Source organism: Electrona antarctica (genome assembly GCF_951216825.1).
Source record: "Electrona antarctica genome assembly, chromosome: 5".
Lineage (NCBI taxonomy): Eukaryota > Metazoa > Chordata > Actinopteri > Myctophiformes > Myctophidae > Electrona > Electrona antarctica.
In genome coordinates, this window is record NC_136810.1 from 21785617 (window position 1) to 21803591 (window position 17975).

At 43.3% G+C, this 17975-nt stretch overlaps 2 protein-coding genes across 2 annotated transcripts in view; both read right to left on the minus strand.

The window, feature by feature from the left end:
- LOC306923894 (extracellular calcium-sensing receptor-like) overlaps positions 1-17975 on the minus strand; it is a gene marked incomplete at both ends in the record, with an annotated part of 92345 nt that overhangs the window by 70439 nt on the left and 3931 nt on the right. The window contains 3 exons of the mRNA XM_079502240.1: positions 9118-9412; positions 11066-11176; positions 17233-17401. Coding sequence (XP_079358366.1) covers positions 9118-9412; positions 11066-11176; positions 17233-17401 — 575 coding nt within the window. The remainder of the gene's footprint in view (positions 1-9117; positions 9413-11065; positions 11177-17232; positions 17402-17975) is intronic.
- LOC306923189 (extracellular calcium-sensing receptor-like) lies at positions 1490-7685 on the minus strand (the record flags this gene model as incomplete). Its single annotated transcript, XM_079501217.1, has 6 exons — positions 1490-2403; positions 2480-2603; positions 2699-2926; positions 5688-5906; positions 6308-6517; positions 7437-7685. The coding sequence occupies 6 exons, from the start codon at positions 7683-7685 to the stop codon at positions 1490-1492; spliced, it is 1944 nt and encodes a 647-aa protein (XP_079357343.1).

Genomic DNA, 17975 nt, shown 5'->3' on the forward strand with positions numbered 1-17975 from the left:
CAATTCAAACACAGCAAAAGAAATGTCAGGATTTCAATTCAAATATAGCAAAAATAGCTGATCTACAAGCTCAAAACACGTTTTGAGCTTGTAGATCGGCTATTTTTGCTACGACAGTAATATGCAACGTTGCCCTCTGGAGTGAGTGTGTGAAATAGTGGCAAAGTTGCCCACCCCGGTCGTATCATCATCATGGATCATCTCATACTGGCCACTCAGAATGCCTGTTGCCACAAATTTACGTCATATTTGGCGGACATTTGACCTTAATTTCTCCTTTCATTGTCAATGGCAATGACAAAAGCTGTATAGGAGGGGCTAGCGCCCCTTAAAAAATAAAAGAAAGGTGTGTTTTAAATATGCCACAATAAGTTACATTCATTTTACGCAGTGGAAAGTAACATTTACTTAAGTACTACTTAAGTTCAATATTGTGTTATTTGTACTTTACTTGAGTATATTTCCATGATTTCCAGTACTTTTACTTCTACTCCACTACATATCAGAGACAAATATTGTACTTTTAATCCACTGCATTTATTTGAAAACTTTAGTTACTTTACTTTGTAGATTTGTATTATTATTACAATTTACAAACCATGCATTAACCACTTCAGACCTGTGTACATTTTGGCCATTTGAAAATAGCCAGCTTGTAGATCTGCTATTTTGAAACTATTTTAAAACTTGAAATGTGACATTCTGTACTTTTGGTACTTTAAGTACTGTACATTTTGATGCATGGCAAGTGGCAACACTTTTGTACTTTTACTCAACAAGTACACTTTGAATTCCAGGGTATTTCTATATTACAGTATTGATACTTTTACTTAAGTAAAACATTTGAGTACTTTTTCCATAAGGTCATGGGACCCCAACTTTCAGCAGCTGTCACAGATTTCAGATTTGGAAACTGAATTTCAGTCTTTGTGAGATTGTGAGATGTGTTTAGACACCTTTACAAACACAGTGATGAAGACATTTCTTGGTAAGGAATTTATCCACAGATTGTTGTGACCAGTGGTGTGAAACAGTTCTTTATGAACGTGAAAATATCACACAAAGCAGCTTTTACCCAATGAAAACAGATGCCATCAAAATAAAAAATAATGCTGTTATAGACTATAATAGCTATAACAGTACATTTGCAAATTTTAAATACATAATTTGTCTCCCATTTGACCCACAGAGAATGAAGAGGTGCAATTCTTTACAATCTATATACCTGTAGGTCTAAAATCAACAAATGTCTTTAAGGCTAAGCTGAACCTTTCACCAACATTCTAATGTTTGCATCTCTGATTTGATTTAGTTGAATAAAAACAGAATCTATTACTACATAACAAGGTGATCAGCAATCAAATATACATATAAACATTATATATATAATATAATATATAATATAATATAATATAATATAATATAATATAATATAATATAATATAATATAATATAATATAATTATCAATTTATCATTTAATTTCTTCTTCTACGTCTTGGTGGCACCGCGTCCCATAATGGACTTCTTAGTGTTTCTATCAGGTTTCAAAAGGATTATGTAACACTTTGGTCCAAACAGCACCACCAAGAGGCCAAAACTAGAAGCTAAAATAGCAAATACCTCCACCGCATCTGCATATTTGCCTGGAGAGCTGATATATGCTGGGATGAAGGCTATCCACACGGCACAGAAGATCAACATGCTGAAGGTGATCAACTTGGCTTCATTGAAGTTATCTGGAAGATTCCTTGCCATGAATGCTAGGAGGAAGCTGAGGAGTGCCAGTAAACCAATATAACCTAGTAACACTGCAAAACCAACTGTTGAGCCCACTTCACACTCATAGACTATCTTATCACTGTTGTATTGTGTGTTTTTATGAGGAGTCGGTGAGGCAGACACAAGCCAGGCTATGCAGATTATTGCCTGGATGGAAGTAAGGCCCAGAACGGTTCCCCTTTGCTGTATTGTACCGAAAAACCTCAGAATTTCTGAACTCCCAGGCTTGGAGGCCTTGAACACAGCCAACACCACCATAGTCTTTACCAGGATGCACGAGACACACAGCACAAAGCTGATCCCAAATGTTGCATGCCTCAGCTGACAAGTCCAGAGTCTGGGGCGGCCAATGAACAGAAGTGAACACAAGAAACACAGTTTGAGTGACATCAGAAGTTGAAAGCTGAGTTCTGAGTTGTTGGCGCGCACCATGGGTGTGTCTCGATAATAGATGAATATGCCCATGACAATGGCACAGAATAGTGTGCCTATCAATGAGATGGTTGTCAAGGAGATACCCAAGGGCTCGTGGTAGGAGAGGAACTCCACACTCTTGGGGACACAGTGGTCACGCTGGGGACTGGACCAGAAGTCCTCTGGACAACTGGTACATTCTGTAGAGTCTAGCAAAGAAAAGATGATCAAAGAGACAGTATCAGCCTGAAGATAACCTACTCTACATACAGAATATGAACCTACCAGTCTCATTGCTGATCTCTCCCTCAGAACAAGTGATGCAGTCAAAGCAGCATACAGGTTCTCCTTTCCTTCTGGCCACACGGGTTCCAGGGGAACAGCTCTCACTGCACACTAACCGAGGAGGCTACAGAGGAAAGTAACAGTGATCAGTTTCAGTCTAAACTAAATTGCATTCACATCATGTGCTCAACATCAGGTATTTTAGAAAGCCAAAGTGACCTTGTTGGTTCCAGAGTTCCAGAAGATTCTGTCTTCATCGAGGATGAGTTCTTCACTTGCTGATTCTGACTTCTTGTACAAACCTACATTCTGAACCTTTGTGCTTCCATCTGGGAGCCACGCCAAGTTCATGACATCAACGATTGGTGAGGCTTCACTATTCTCATTAAATGATACTTGATCACCAGCTGATGTGGTGAAGTTGATCTCTTGCAGGTAATACACAAGCTAGAAATGGTGACAAATAGTAGGAAAAATACACACACAAAAAAACACTATAGTGTGTACCAGATATACAATTGTGACACTGTGGCGACTTGTTATTGGACATCTGTGCTAGTCATGGATTGACTATAACAAACACCATGTTCAAGCATAGAGACTCATGCTCTGGTACATGGTACCAGAGCAGGGATAGCATCCTAGGCCGAAGGTAAATGATTGATTTTGTAATTGTATCTGATCTCATTCATTCATCCAAACTCTTTTATTCTCGAAAGACATTGAGGTCACCCTCATTTGCAGTGTCGTCGAGATACAACATCTTACAACAGAACAGAACAGCAACATTTCCTCATTGCGTGATGTAGCACACGTGTTTAAAAACAGTTGCAGACACTTGGGGGTTAGTCTGCAATCAAAGATTTAAATTGACCGTATGTTATGGGAGAACAGATCTTTAATTTAAGCTGTAGGACCTACAGTGGTTGGGGCACTAAAACAAAAGGCTGTTATCTGAGGCTTTATGTTCTGGACACTCGGGTGAAGAAACAGCTGAACTGTGAACTTATCACCATCTGGTGATGAGTTGGTTCCGACGATCTGAGGCCTTATGTTCTGGACACTTGGGTGAAGAGAGGGGCTGAGCTGTCAACTAATCACTCAGATGGTGGGGGAACAGACCTGGCAAACCCAATTGTGTAGTGCGAATGAACTGGGAATTACTGCGAATGACTTTAACTCCCCTCTCCGGCTGGGCTCCTCTGACATCCCTGTGGAGGTTGGTGACCATGAATAGGAATGGAGAAAGTGAGGAACCATCCAGGCTGTGTACAGAAGAGATGGGACTCTGCTGACTTCCAATCATGAAGTTGTCGGGCGCTGGAAGGAACACTTTGAGGAACGCGCCTGAGCGCAATGTGATCAGATCCACCCTCTCGGACAGGGGCAGAGCTGGAGGATGACGGGGGACCGCCATCAATCTCCCGAGAGGAAGTCACTGAGGTAGTTAAGCAACTCCCACAGTGGCAAAGCTCCGGGGGTTGACGAGATCTGTCCAGAAATGCTGAAGTCTCTGGGTGGTGAAGTGCTGTCTTGGTTGACACGTCTTTTCAACATTGTGTGTAAGTCTATGCCGAAGGAGTGGCAGACCGGGGTGGTGGTCCCACTGTTTAAAAAGACGGACCAGAGTCTGTCAACTATAGACACATCACACATTACTCAGCCTTCCTGGGAAATGTTCGTTTTGGAAACGAGGGTGTAGGGTGTAATAGTCAAACCTTAGATTCAAGAGGAGTGATGCAGAATACGTTCTGCGTGGTCTTAACAACTGACCAGCACTTTACTCTTGCAGGGGTCCTGGACAGGCCTGGAAGTATGCATTCCTGGTCTACATGTGTTCTGTGGATTTGGAGAAGTAATATGACCGGGTCCCCCAGGGGTTCTGTTGGAGGCTCTGTGGCAATATGGATTGAGGGGGATCTTGTTACGGGCAATCCAATATTATATTCCCCGGGGCGGGAACTGTGTCCTTGTGTTCGGCAGTAAGTCAGATTCATTTCTGGTGGGGGTTGGCCTCCGCCAGGGCTTCGCTTTGTCCCTCTTTGTAATATTCATGAACAGGATCTTGATGCAAATTCGTGGTGGATAGGGTATACGGTTTGGTGAGCTAAGGGTTGCTTCACTGCTTTTTGCGAATGGTGGACTGGGATACTGGGATGAGGATCAGTATCTCCATATCTGAGGCCATGGTTCTCAGCAGGATTGTGGATTGTGCACTCCAAGTAGGGAACAAGGCTTTTTACCTCAGGTATAGAAGTAGAAGTATCTCGGGGTCTTGTTCATGATTGAGGGGAGGACGGAGCGGGAGAACAGCCAGAGAATCGGAGCATAAAGAGCAGTATTGCAGTCGCTGTGCTGAGCCAGAAGGCAAAGCTCTCTGTCTACCGAGCTTTGCCTTTTCCTACTCTGACCTATGGCCATGAAGTGTGGGTCATGACCGAAAGAATACAACTGTGGATACAATCGGCCAAAAAGAGTTTTCTCAGACGGGTGGCTGGCATCTCCCTTAGAGTAGAACTGCTGCTCCTTCACTTGGAAAGGAGTCAGCTTAGCTGGTTTGGGCATCTAGTATTGATGTCTCCCTGGGGAGGTCAGAGGACCAGATGGGGGGATTGTATCTCCACACTGGCCTTGGAACGCCTCAGGATCCTCCAGGAGGAAGGCTAATGTTGCTCGGGAAAGGGACGCATGGAGCTATCCCACGACCTGACTCTGGACAAAAATTAGGATCTAATTCACGCCAGCATTTTTTCCAGTCAAGCTCTTATTTTGAAAAGCCACAGTTCCAGTCTACCGGAAGTAGCTTATCCTAGGACACTCAACGGAGCCGAGACAGGGCTTGTTTACAATGTGAATCCAAACCGGGGCACTAGAACGCTCCACATCGCCGGCTCTGTGCTGTCAAAGAAACGCTGTTTTGACCAAAATGCCATCTAGGACAAGGAATAGGAGATACAGGCGATTGAAAGAAATGGATAGAATGGATTATTATGGCGACGACGATCTATGATGGACGATCCAGTGCTGTGCTAATAACATAGCTAGCTAACCGGGTAACGTAAGTAGCATTATGGCTCGATCGATCGAATGCACTATAAAAGCGCAATTGCCATTAATCAACGGCAATGGCGTTAAGCGTTTAGTATCAAAATTAGGCTTCAATTGGCATTAATCAACGGCAAAGGCGCTGAAAGTATTAACATTTCACCTGCCATGGCTGTATTGTCTGCAAAGTGGCACAGCTGTGCCCAGTGAAAGGCCCTCTTCCTGGCACACATTGCAGCATGTCATGGAGGGCGTGGGCCAGAGCATACGCAGCCTTGTACACATTATACTCGCCCCTGAGGTCAGACACATCCAGAAGTTTAGTTTCCGCTGTCCCTAGGTCCTCTTGTCCAGTACACACCCTTCCACCAGCATCCACCCACTCTGGGGGAAGGGGTGCAAATTTACACTGAAACGTGTGCTCCCAAAACTGCCTCACCTGCAAAAACAAAATCAAGACCTATAATACCTTGTTGAATATTTAAAAACTGGTAAAAAATAAATAAAATGGCTATTTAAAAAAGGACATCAGATTGAAATGTCAGCTTAAATACGTACTAAATTAATCTTGGGGACAGCCAGCATGTAATAATAAAGAAGATGTAGACTCCGCAGCCACAAGGCCACTGGCAATAGACTATCCTGAAGAGATTCCTCTCCAGGACAATCACACTCTTAAGCTTTAGTCTACATTCTGACAAAATGTTTATAGTTACGTTGTCACACTGGGGTGCGACATCCCAACGAACACTTTGGGCTTTGGAAGCAAACGAAAACACTCACCAAGGTGTTTTCGTGGCTGTTGTCGGGGTTGTTTCCGGGCCGTATTTTCAGCAGGAAGTCCCTGAGGCCTGGAATGTCTCCCTGGCGGATGGAGACCCCCAGGCTGCCCCTCAGGTAGGGGATGTAGACCCCAGGGCTGTGGTCGTTGGTGTGTTCTATGAACTGCACGCCAGCCACCCACTGGAGCCCTGTCACCTTCTGTCTCACCACCTGTTCGAGATCATCGTCAACAACAAGAAAGAACATTTATGACATCAACAACAACAACTTGATTTAGTCCGACACCCCGGCTACCACAAACTCTAACCCTAACCTCAACCTCACAGGGAAGCCACGTATGTGTCTTAACCGCCAACACATGTCGGGAGCCACGGGTGCGTCTTACCCGGCCAAGCATTGGCCGACGTACGACCAACGCATGCGCCCCCTCCCCGCCAGGCCGGTTTGCTTACCCAGGGCCTGCAAAAATTTGGAAAGGAGTCAATTCAATGAAATGAAATTGTATTCAAGTGTCAAATAAACAACAAAAAGTTGTCTCAAGAGACTTTACATGTAGAGCAGAGACCTGACGCTGTCCCACCCTGATGTAGAGCAGAGACCTGACGCTGTCCCACCCTGATGTAGAGCAGAGACCTGACGCTGTCCCACCCTGATGTAGAGCAGAGACCTGATGCTGTCCCACCCTGAGCAAGCATTGTTTTAGCGACAGTGGCAACGAAAAACTCCCCCTTACAGTAACTGGAAGAAACGTCAGGGAGGCCCATCAGGCTGTAGGGTGGGCGGTAATCTGCCATCTGTCGATGGGAGTCAAGATGTTTGGGGATTAAAGAAGGAAGTTTGTTTTGTGTAGAGGTGTTAAATATACATAATTACTGAGCAATTAATTTGAACCTAATACTGATTCAATTGCATTGCCATTAAATATCAACCTAGATGAGTCAGTTTCTTGTCTAATGTTCTTTCTTGTAAATGATATACAACTATACATTGTACATTATATCTTTGAGTGGAGGACCCCCTCAAAAACAAGATGCTATGCAGTAGTAGGCTACATCTTGAGGGGTTATTATTCATAATAAAGAGTTTCAATCATCACTCCAATATAACCCATTTCATGTAACCTCCCAACCTCATCCATGAGTTTAATCGCACGGATCCCGTTTTCGATGACGGCGACCACACGCGCGGTGGAGGTCTTCACCACAGAGACGATCCTCTGCAGTCCAGCGGGGTTGCTGTCCAAGGGAATAGGCTCCGCATAGGCCATACATCCCCATCCGGTCCGAGCCAGTTCGGACTGGAAGATGTGGAATGCGTCATGGCCAAAGTCATCATCGTGATAGAGCAACCCGAACCAGGTCCACTCGAATCGTCGCATAATCTGGAGCATAGCTTGCACCTGGTTGGATGAAGAAATATAATAAATAGATGTCTGTCTGTCTGTCTGTCTGTCTGTCTGTGTTGTGTCTCCCTCTGTTATGTATTTTTGTTTGTCACTGATGTTTTATGTGTGGCTGCATTTGGGGTGATAGCCCAAGACAAATTTCCCTTGTGGACAATAAAGTTTATCTATCTATCTATCTATCTATCTATCTATCTATCTATCTATCTATCTATCTATCTATCTATCTATCTATCTATCTATCTATCTATCTATCTATCTATCTCTAATATAAATGAGTCAGAGTGAATCAGTGAATACAATGACAATGTCTAATGATTCTCTTTTGATACTGTCAGTGTCAACACAGACCACTATAGGCTCCAGCAGTAATTACACAGGCAGGGTCATCGTGTGGCATCGCCATGCTGGCTTGTAGTGAACATTTCTTGTCAAACGTCCCTTTTTGCCTGGGACGTACAAATGACCGGACAATAATATTGCCAGAAACACAAAGAGCTAGCCCTTACTCACTTACTGGGTCCATTTGGTTCCATTTGTACACTCTCCGAGTTAAGGCGGTCCTTATTATAAAACATTTGAGAACCACCAGAACTAATGTAACCTGACTCCGCCAGATGGGGCAGCAGAGAGTACACTGGGTTCCCCCCTCCTGCTCCCATCTGGGAACTCTCAGGCAGACTTACTCTCTGCTGCCCCATCTGGCGGAGTCAGGTTAGAACTAATGTGCCATATAGTGTCGTATAGTAGTTAATCAGTGTCATACATATTCTGAAGAAAACCTGGAGACTTGACATTCAATATCAAAATAAGAACATTATAATGATGTGTATAAACAAGACAATTAAGAATTTGCCATGGAGTCAGTGGAGTGTGTGGAACATTCACCTGGACGGTGTTAGTTATGACCGTTCTGAAGAAGGACGGGTGTTTAATCCGGTCACTCAGACAGGAGCACATGGCATAGTAACTGACCTGGAAAACACACCACACGTCTGTAGCAAACGACCCCTTTCATCCACTCTGCAGGGAGTTCGAACTACTTCCCTCTGGTAGATGGTACAAAGTACCAAAAGCTAACCGTAACATTTTTAAAAATTCCTTCATCCCAAATGCCATTAAGGCACTAAATGATACCATGTCTCGCTAGATTTGTTGTTTTTCCAATGTATTTGCCACTGTTGTCCTGCCCTTTTTATCATGAGAAAATAATTGTGTAAGTGTTGTTGCTGTTGTTGTAACTGTTTGTTTTTTACTGTTGTTGAGACCGAAGACAAATTTCCACACGTGGACAATAAATTAAACTAACTAACTACTGTAACATACGGGTGCATGTGTTAACAATCCCACAGTCATGAGTCTGACACCCACCACGCTAGAGATGACTAGCATAAGCATATTAACTCACCATGGGCACTCGGTACAAACCCACCACGCTAGAGATGGCGATAGACTGCGCCGACCAACTGTCGCCCACGATGCCGAGCACCGGCGGAAAGCCCGTGCAGCTCTCGTCCAATCGGAAGCGCTCCTCTCTCCCGCTGACCAACGACAGCGCTCCGCCGAACGCCACTCCGATGGTGTAGCAGGTGTCGTAGAGAAGGTATCCCAGGGTGACGTTGGGCAGCAGGCCGGGGTTCCTGTTGATCTCTGCCACGGCGAACGCCATGGTCTGGGCCCATCTGAACATGGCAATGTTGAAACTATAACGCAAAAGAATATATGATGTTCACGTTATCTTTTCACTTTCATCTTTGTAGAAATAAACAACATGGTTATACTATGGCATACATGCAGGGCAACTGGCGGCCCCCACCATCACTTAATGTGGCCCGCAGGTTAATATCAGAATATTGTGATACATTATTGATTTCAATTTGTTACAGTTTCAAACATGCAAAACATGACTTTAATGACTTTAATAATAATAATAATAATAATAATAATAATAATAATAATAATAATGCATTTTATTTATAAAGCGCTTTACATTCTTACGGATCTCAAAGTGCTACAGAGATTAAAAGCATGGCAAAAAATAAAATAAATAAATAAAATACAATAAAAGAAGCGTAAGCAACATCATTAGCAGTAAAAACACATTTAGGGAAAAGCTTTCTTAAAAGGGTGCGTCTGTCTAAATTTAATTAGCTTAATGAGTAGTATTAGAATGTTTTTTTATGTCCAATGTATTTGTATTTAGTTCATAATGTTAACATAACTATAATTTAAGGCATTTCAACGGCATTTGAAATTAAATACAAATATTTTTGCTACGATAGTAATGCAATGCGGCACCCTGGAGTGAGTGTGGAAATGTAGTGGCCCTCTCCATCCTCAAAGTTGCCCAGCCCTGTACTATATGGTACCATGCATCAAAACAATGTCCCTGTTGTCTTGCTTGCTGGTCTTGCAAGTCAGACGTACTATTGCTTCATGACCTCCCACAACTTTACAAAGTCTGGAGCAAATATGTACAAACTCTGAAAATGTGATGATGTGGATTTGACGCCTCCTCCTCCCCGCTTGCTGCTTAGCAAAAATGGAAATAGAAAACATGAACTGTATAGATATTTTAAAAACATATTTTCGTGAACGGAAATGACGGACCAGTTGACAGCTTCCTCTCTGAGCTTTCAGGAGGTGTAGTTCCAGACTCTCTAATAGCATTCAGGAGGTGTATAGTTCCAGAGTCTCTAATAGCATTCAGAGATTGTGGAATAGATGTTTGGCTATTGATTGATTGATTACTTTATTGAAAATACATTCAAAAGGATAGAGTCACAAGGAAGCCGTTAGGCTTGTTTCCGTTGTGGTCCTCTTGGGGAAAGGGGATGGGGAGCAACAATACAAAACAGACAAAAACAAGATACCTTTGTATTTTGCCAGGAGACAAAAAACAAACAAAAACACAAACAGAACAATTTCATTAAAAAACTGACCAAATAAAACTGGATTTTTTTTTAATCTATTCTACACAAAAATGTCAGTATACTTAAAATTAGGACATGTTATCGGCCAACCATCTTTTTAATGTGGATTTAAAGTTTTCAAAGGAACTGATCAACTTGAGGCTGGAAGGCCAGCCATTTCACTGAACTGCTGCCGAGTATAGGAATGATGTTTTTCCCATATTGCTGTGAAAATTGCAGGGTTTAAAATCAGTAGGGCTCCCTCTGGTGTAGTGCCTGTGAGTATCACTAACCTTTGAAAAGTAGTCACTGAAAAATTTGGGTGCTACATTGTTTCTAATCCTGTGAATTAGAATTTTAAATTGAGATACTCTCTCCTCCACTTTATAGCTATAGGCGGGACCGCCTGCTTGCTACTGTACGTGTGATACTCAGATTACTCACCCATTGCAGGTGGGGTCCTGTGGCTCGGAGGTGAAAGACAGCTCAGGGAACACATAGGAGAAGTGGATCGGAAACAAGCCTCCCAGAACCACGTCTCCAGGCTTGTACATTCTGTTGAGATTAAACTGAGCCTGTAACTCACAGGAGGAAGAAGAGGAGGACGCAGAGGAAGACAGAGGAGAGAAGGAATGACAGAGCATCAAGTATGAAAGCAGGTGTATGTGTAGAGTTACTAGAGAAGCCCTCATGTCTGTCCTGCTCTGTCTAACCCCCTCCTCCCTTTCTGTCTAAAGCCATTGTCCAGTTGTTTTATACGTTTTATATGCAGTGATGTGCCCCCCCCCCAACATCACAGACACCCGTATGTGATGTGCCATCGCCTGTGTGTGTGTGTGTGTGTGTGTGTGTGTGTGTGTGTGTGTGTGTGTGTGTGTGTGTGTGTGTGTGTGCACGCGTGTGTGCGCGCGTGCGTGCGTGCGTGCGTGCCACTTTATGACATTACGTAATCTTTCACCCACACCCACCTGAGCAGAGGCAGACATACAGTATATGGGCAGGGCTTATAACATACATTAACAATATGAAATGTCAATATGAAAAGAATGTTGTGTGTGTGTCCAGTAATGTGTCAATGACTTTATCTCACCATGAGGGCCACATTGGCAACTGGCATCTATTAGAGATGCCAGTTGCCAATGTGGCCCTGGTGAGATAGGGGGACTAAATTATGTATTCTTATATTATAAGAATACATAATTTAGTCTCCACTCCTTGGGGTGTGGCCCTTGACATACATGCATACATGCATACATGCATGCATACATAAATGCATGCATTCATGCATGCATGCATGCAGATCATGGTCTGGATGGGAAGAGAATAATTGATGGGTGCCAGCATGAACTTGGGGTGGATAATGGCTTCATCACAGCTGATTGATTGAAAACTGTATTAAAGATTTCATGAAATTCTTTTTAATTTATTTTACATTTTCATTTTATGTTTAACTAGAAAAAGTGCCCTTCTGGGCACAGGTCTCCACCAGGAGGATAGGAGTGTGTGTGTGATGTTTGGCAAAATGTTTAGGAGCAATATAAACGTGTGTGTGTGACGCGGCTTGGCCTGTTGTAGCGCCACCATGAGGCTGATTTGAAAACTTACCGATTTGGATGAAATCTATGCCACTAACATAAGCAATATGTTTTGCAGAAATCGGCCTCATGGTGGCGCTATAACCGGCAGATGTGGAGGGATGCAGGGACAATGTTTTTCCATGGCCTCTAGGGAGTGCGCATACATAAGTTGTATACAGATCGATGCAGTTATAGCTAAAAAACAGGAGTTGGCCTGTTATAGCGCCACCGTGAGGCTGATTTGGGGAAAAACTTAGTGGCATGTCGTCCTCGGCCTAGTGGAAATGTGCGTGTATAATTGCATGGAAATTGCACACTGTGTTTGTGATGTGTGGCATTTTGTTCCAAACGGACCAATCATGTGAGCTTTGGAAGGCAATCTTAGCCAATCAGGATGGAAGATGGGAAATGGTGCAGATCCGTGTTGATCACATGACTATGGAGATAGTGTATACCGAATTGTCTGATGTATGGATAAAATGTGTTCGAGTAATCTACAGAAATGTGTTTTGCCTAAATCGGCCTCATGGTGGCGCTATAACAGGCCGTTGAGGAATATTTAGGGCAGAGGTTCTTCATACGCCTTTGATGGCAATTGGATGATTTGAGGCATTTTGTTCCAAAAATGTGTTTTGCAAAAATCAACCTGTTGGTGGCGCTATAACAGGCCAATGTGAAAAGGGTGGGATATATTCCTCAGCCTAGTAAGAAAATGTGTGAAAGATTTCACGTAAATTGCATGCTGCGTTCATGATTTGAGGCTTTTGTTCAAAACGGGGCAATCTTGCAAACTGTGAAAGCCAATTATAGCCAATTAGGATGGAATATGAAATCTCGGACAGATCCGACTTGAGCACATGACCATAGATATACTGTGTAACGATTTGTGAGATTTTTGGACAGAATCTGGAGGAGTAATATCAAAAAATGTGTTTTACAAAAGTCGGCCTCCTGGTGGCGCTATAAAAGGCAGATGCGGAAAATGCAGGTAAAAGGTTTGTCCTTGGCCTCTAGGGAGTGTGCATGCAACGTTTCACGCAGATGGTGCAGTTTTAGGTAAAAAATGTGAAAAGCTGCCTCATGGTGGCGCTATAACAGGCCGTTCTGGAAAATGGGGGGCAGAGGTTCATCGTTGGCATCCAGGGAGTGTGTGTGCAAAGTTTGGCATCGACCGGGTTAACGGTGCCGGAGATTAGCTGTACACAGACGGACGGAAGGAAGGACGGACGGACACACACACGGACGGACGGACACACGGACGCAGTGCAAAACATACTCTCTCCCCATGCCTTCGGCCTGGTGGAGACAATAACCTCAATTACACTCACACAACCTGAACTTCGAACATTCAGTGAATTGCCTGTGGGCTGGGGTTATCTGTGTGTGTTCTGAAGCCTTTTGAGCTGCAATGAAAACAGGCAAACAGGCCTCAGCAGTGACATCTGCTGGCAAAGTGTTATGTCATATATGGGATTTATGGACTCTTACATCACAGGACAATCAGAGCACCCCAGAAAACCCCAGACCACAGAAAATCAACTGAATGTTAAAAGTTCTGTTTTTGGGTGCAATTGAGCTCAGAAAACCTAAGAAAAATAAGAAAAACTAGAAGAAGTGCCCTTCTGGGCACAGGTCTCCACCAGGAGGATAGGACTGTGTGAGATGTTTGGCAAAATGTTTAGGAGTAATATAAACATGTTTGCCTTTGATGGAAATTGGATGATTTGAGGCATTTTGTTCCAAAAATGTGTTTTGCAAAAATCAACCTGTTGGTGGCGCTATAACAGGCCAATGTGAAAAGGGTGGGATATATTCCTCAGCCTAGTAAGAAAATGTGTGAAAGATTTCACGTAAATTGCATGCTGCGTTCATGATTTGAGGCTATTGTTCAAAACGGGGCAATCTTGCAAACTGTGAAAGCCAATTATAGCCAATTAGGATGGAATATGAAATATCGGACAGATCCAACTTGAGCACATGACCATAGAGATACTGTGTAACGATTTGTGAGATTTTTGGACAGAATCTGGAGGAGTAATGTAAAAAAATGTGTTTTACAAAAGTCGGACTCCTGGTGGCGCTATAAAAGGCAGATGCGGAAATTGCAGGTCAAAGGTTTGTCCTTGGCCTCTAGGGAGTGTGCATGCAACGTTTCACGCAGATCGGTGCAGTTTTAGGTAAAAATGTGAAAAGCTGCCTCATGGTGGCGCTATAACAGGCCGTTCTGGAAAATGCGGGGCAGAGGTTCATCGTTGCCATCCAGGGAGTGTGTGTGCAAAGTTTGGCATCGACCGGGTTAACGGTGCCGGAGATTAGCTGTACACAGACGGACGGAAGGAAGGACGGACGGACACACACACGGACGGACGGACACACGGACGGAGTGCAAAACATACTCTCTCCCCATGCCTTCGGCCTGGTGGAGACAATTACAAAACTTTTTTTTTTTAATGTCACAATCCCTTTAACAGTTTGTAGAATGAGCACATGAAAGTACAGTTCAAAGGTCTGCTAAGAGAATTAAAAATCCACAAGAAAGCACTAGGCTTGTTTCCATTGCGGTCCTCTATTTTCAATTCACCAGAACATTTAATGACATCCGCATATATTCAGTATTGTGTGGAAAACCTTTTTCTTACTGGGGCCAGATACAAATTACAGCCACCCGTAAGTGCTCTTTTTGATTGATTGATTGATTGAAGTATTTGACAGTTTGCAGAATTACAGTATATTTCAAGCACAACTCAATACAAAAACTGTTAACTGTGAGTGGACGACCCAATAAAGCATTACACTTGTTTACAAGAGGGTCCACCGTTTTCAATTCATCATAACATTTAGAGAAGTACGAATATACACTTCTATATACCGGTAGCCAAAAACAGCCACATTTTTGTGGCATAGGAGCTAATGTAACACCTTGTTTGAGCCAAATCTGGTTTGAACTTTGATTTGTGGAACTCCCTCTGGTTCACGGACGGCGTTGACATTTTAGGAAGTATTTTGACAGGTGCATATGGTGTCGTTGTGGTGTAGCAAATCTTGTAGACCAGGCCCATTGCAAGTTGCTGTCTACCCTGAGCCATCCTATAAATATGAGCAGGGGTGAGGTGAGTTGTAGTGGTAATGCCAAGCAGTTTTTAGGGCCTTTGTGGTGCTATCATGGTACCATGAGTGACCAGATTTGCATTTCCAGCAATTCCAGCTTTTCACCAGAGGAGAAACACTTTTTTTTTAATGAGTTTATAGCACAGGCAGACTCTTCACATACTCGAGCATGTCTGAAATAAATGTCAGAGCTGAAATCGACATGTAAATATGAAATAAATGCTTAAACATGTAGCTATAGGTGTAATGTTAGAGACCACAGAAGTGAGCCTTTCAAGTCTGTTTTCTCAACTCGCTGTTTTCTGCAAGACATTACTCTATAAGCCATATCTCCAAAACTGGTGGGTCAATATGTCAATTTGAAGCTATGATTCCCTGCTTTCATATGACATGAAAAAAAATCAAAAAATCAAAAAAATCCAATGGCAGTCCCTCAGTCAAATTTAGTCACGGTGCATGCATAGTCGAAGAAACCTTGAATAAGTCCCCCTGTTAGGGTCAAGTGGTCAACGTGTTCTTACCAGTGAGGACGGAGAGCCTCTACAATTACTTTTTTGCCATTTTATCACAGGAAAGATTTGCCTCTAAGATGGAACCCAGGTATAGGTCATTTCATATTTTCGTGTGAAAATATTGTCACCCACTTTAACTGTGAAGCCATTGGCCTCTCTGAGATTATATTTGACCCAAAGAGAATTAGTGGATTCAGTTTTTTCCAGGTGTAATGATAGTTTGTTGTCAGCGAGCCAGGTGCAGATCGATTCTACCTAGGTCAGAGCTTAGGACTTTTTACAACCTGCACATTTTTTATGACGTTTGTGAATTTAGAATAGGGTTTATATTAGGCCTGTCAGTCGATTAAAATATTTAATCGCGATTAATCGCATGATTGCCCATAGTTAATCGCCGATTAATCGCAAATTAATCGCATATTCTAAATATACCTTAAATCAGTGGTTTTCAAGATTTTTCATATCAAGGTCCATTATGTATTCTGCATTTGAGCCACAGACCACCATTTGATGACATTTAGCCTTCCATTTGGTTACCAACTCTCCATCATTTAGCTGGGGACCACCTGGAACCCCCTCAGGGACCACTGGTTCAATCAGAACCACTGCTTTTCAAGTTTTAAATACTCTTATCAACATGGGAGAATGCTTGCTTTATTGCAAATGCCATGGAAGAGGGAAACAAAATCATAAACTCAACTCAACACAGTCTCACACACACACACACACACACACACACACCAGGCGAGAGCTCTCTCTCCTGTAAGCACGCACGCACAGTCAGGCTGTCAACATTAGCTTTAGCATTAGCATGGTCTGTGTAGCATCACGCTATCACAACTGACTATGTTTGTCAACCAAAACTGCCAGAGTTTTGCTTTTGCCCAATGCCCAATTCAAAGAGCTTCTGATCTAACACGTTGTGGAGCAAATGAATTAATAACAAGCCCAACGAACGCGACGACTCGAGTGCTCACAGCTCAACTGCCCAGCCCACACTGGTAGGCTACACTCGATCTGCGCACCGGTCCTGCACAGGCTGACGGACGAGTCACTGGGAGAGAGAGTGGGGAGAGAGGCGGGGCTCACTGACTGCCTGCATTCACATGAATGCGTCTCTCAACTATTCTGTCAAGCTTCACCGTGCGTTAATCGCGCGTTAATTAAATTAACGCCGTTAAAATGACTTTGAGTTAACGCACGATTAACGCGTTAACTTTGACAGCCTTAGTTTATAAAGTGTGTGTGTCCGATCAAATATCGAAATACAGAATCAAGCAAGCAACTTAAACAGTGTCTGGGGTGAAACACAGAAGCCTGGTCAGGACTGATGGACCCCCATCAGTATACATATCGGGCCAATAGGTCCACTGATGATGCTGTGTCTACTGCCCTGCACTTGGCCCTAACATACCTCGACAAGAGAAACACATACGTCAGAATTCTGCTCATGGACTTCAGCTCCGCTTTCAACACCATCATCCCCCGATGGTGGTGATGGCTGATAGGGAAGCTAAGCACACTGGGTCTCAACACACCTCTCTGCAACTGGATTCTGGACTTCCTCACCTGCAGGCCGCAGTCTGTCAGAATTGGAGGACATAGCTCAAGCACCATCACACTGAGTACCGGCTCCCCCCAGGGCTGTGTGCTCAGTTTTGCACACAAAACCACTCATTGGGCTAAATTAGGCCATAGCCACTTGTCCAAATGTGCCCACATGTGCTGACCTCATCATATTTGGGCACATTTGGGCAAGAGGCTATGGCCGTTTTTAGCCCAAGGAGTGTTTTTCGTGCAAAACTAATGCTTGGAATGGGTTCAGAATCATGAATCTGATTGATTGATTGATTGATTGATTGATTGTTTGATTCACAATAAAATCGCCCAAAATGTTTTTGAAAAGTGAAATACTCCTTTAACAATAACCACGGTAGCTTGACTGTTTATTTCCATTGTGGTCCTGTGGGTGTAGAACAATAGCAGACAATACCCAGGTGCGTGCGTGCGTGCGTGCGTGCGTGCGTTTACCACTGATGACATGTCCCATGCAGGGATGATGAAACAGCGACCCAACAGGTGTAGGACGTTGGAGGATAATTAATTATCCACGTCTAATGACTGAGGGTAACGAGTCACTGGAGATCTGCTCAAAAC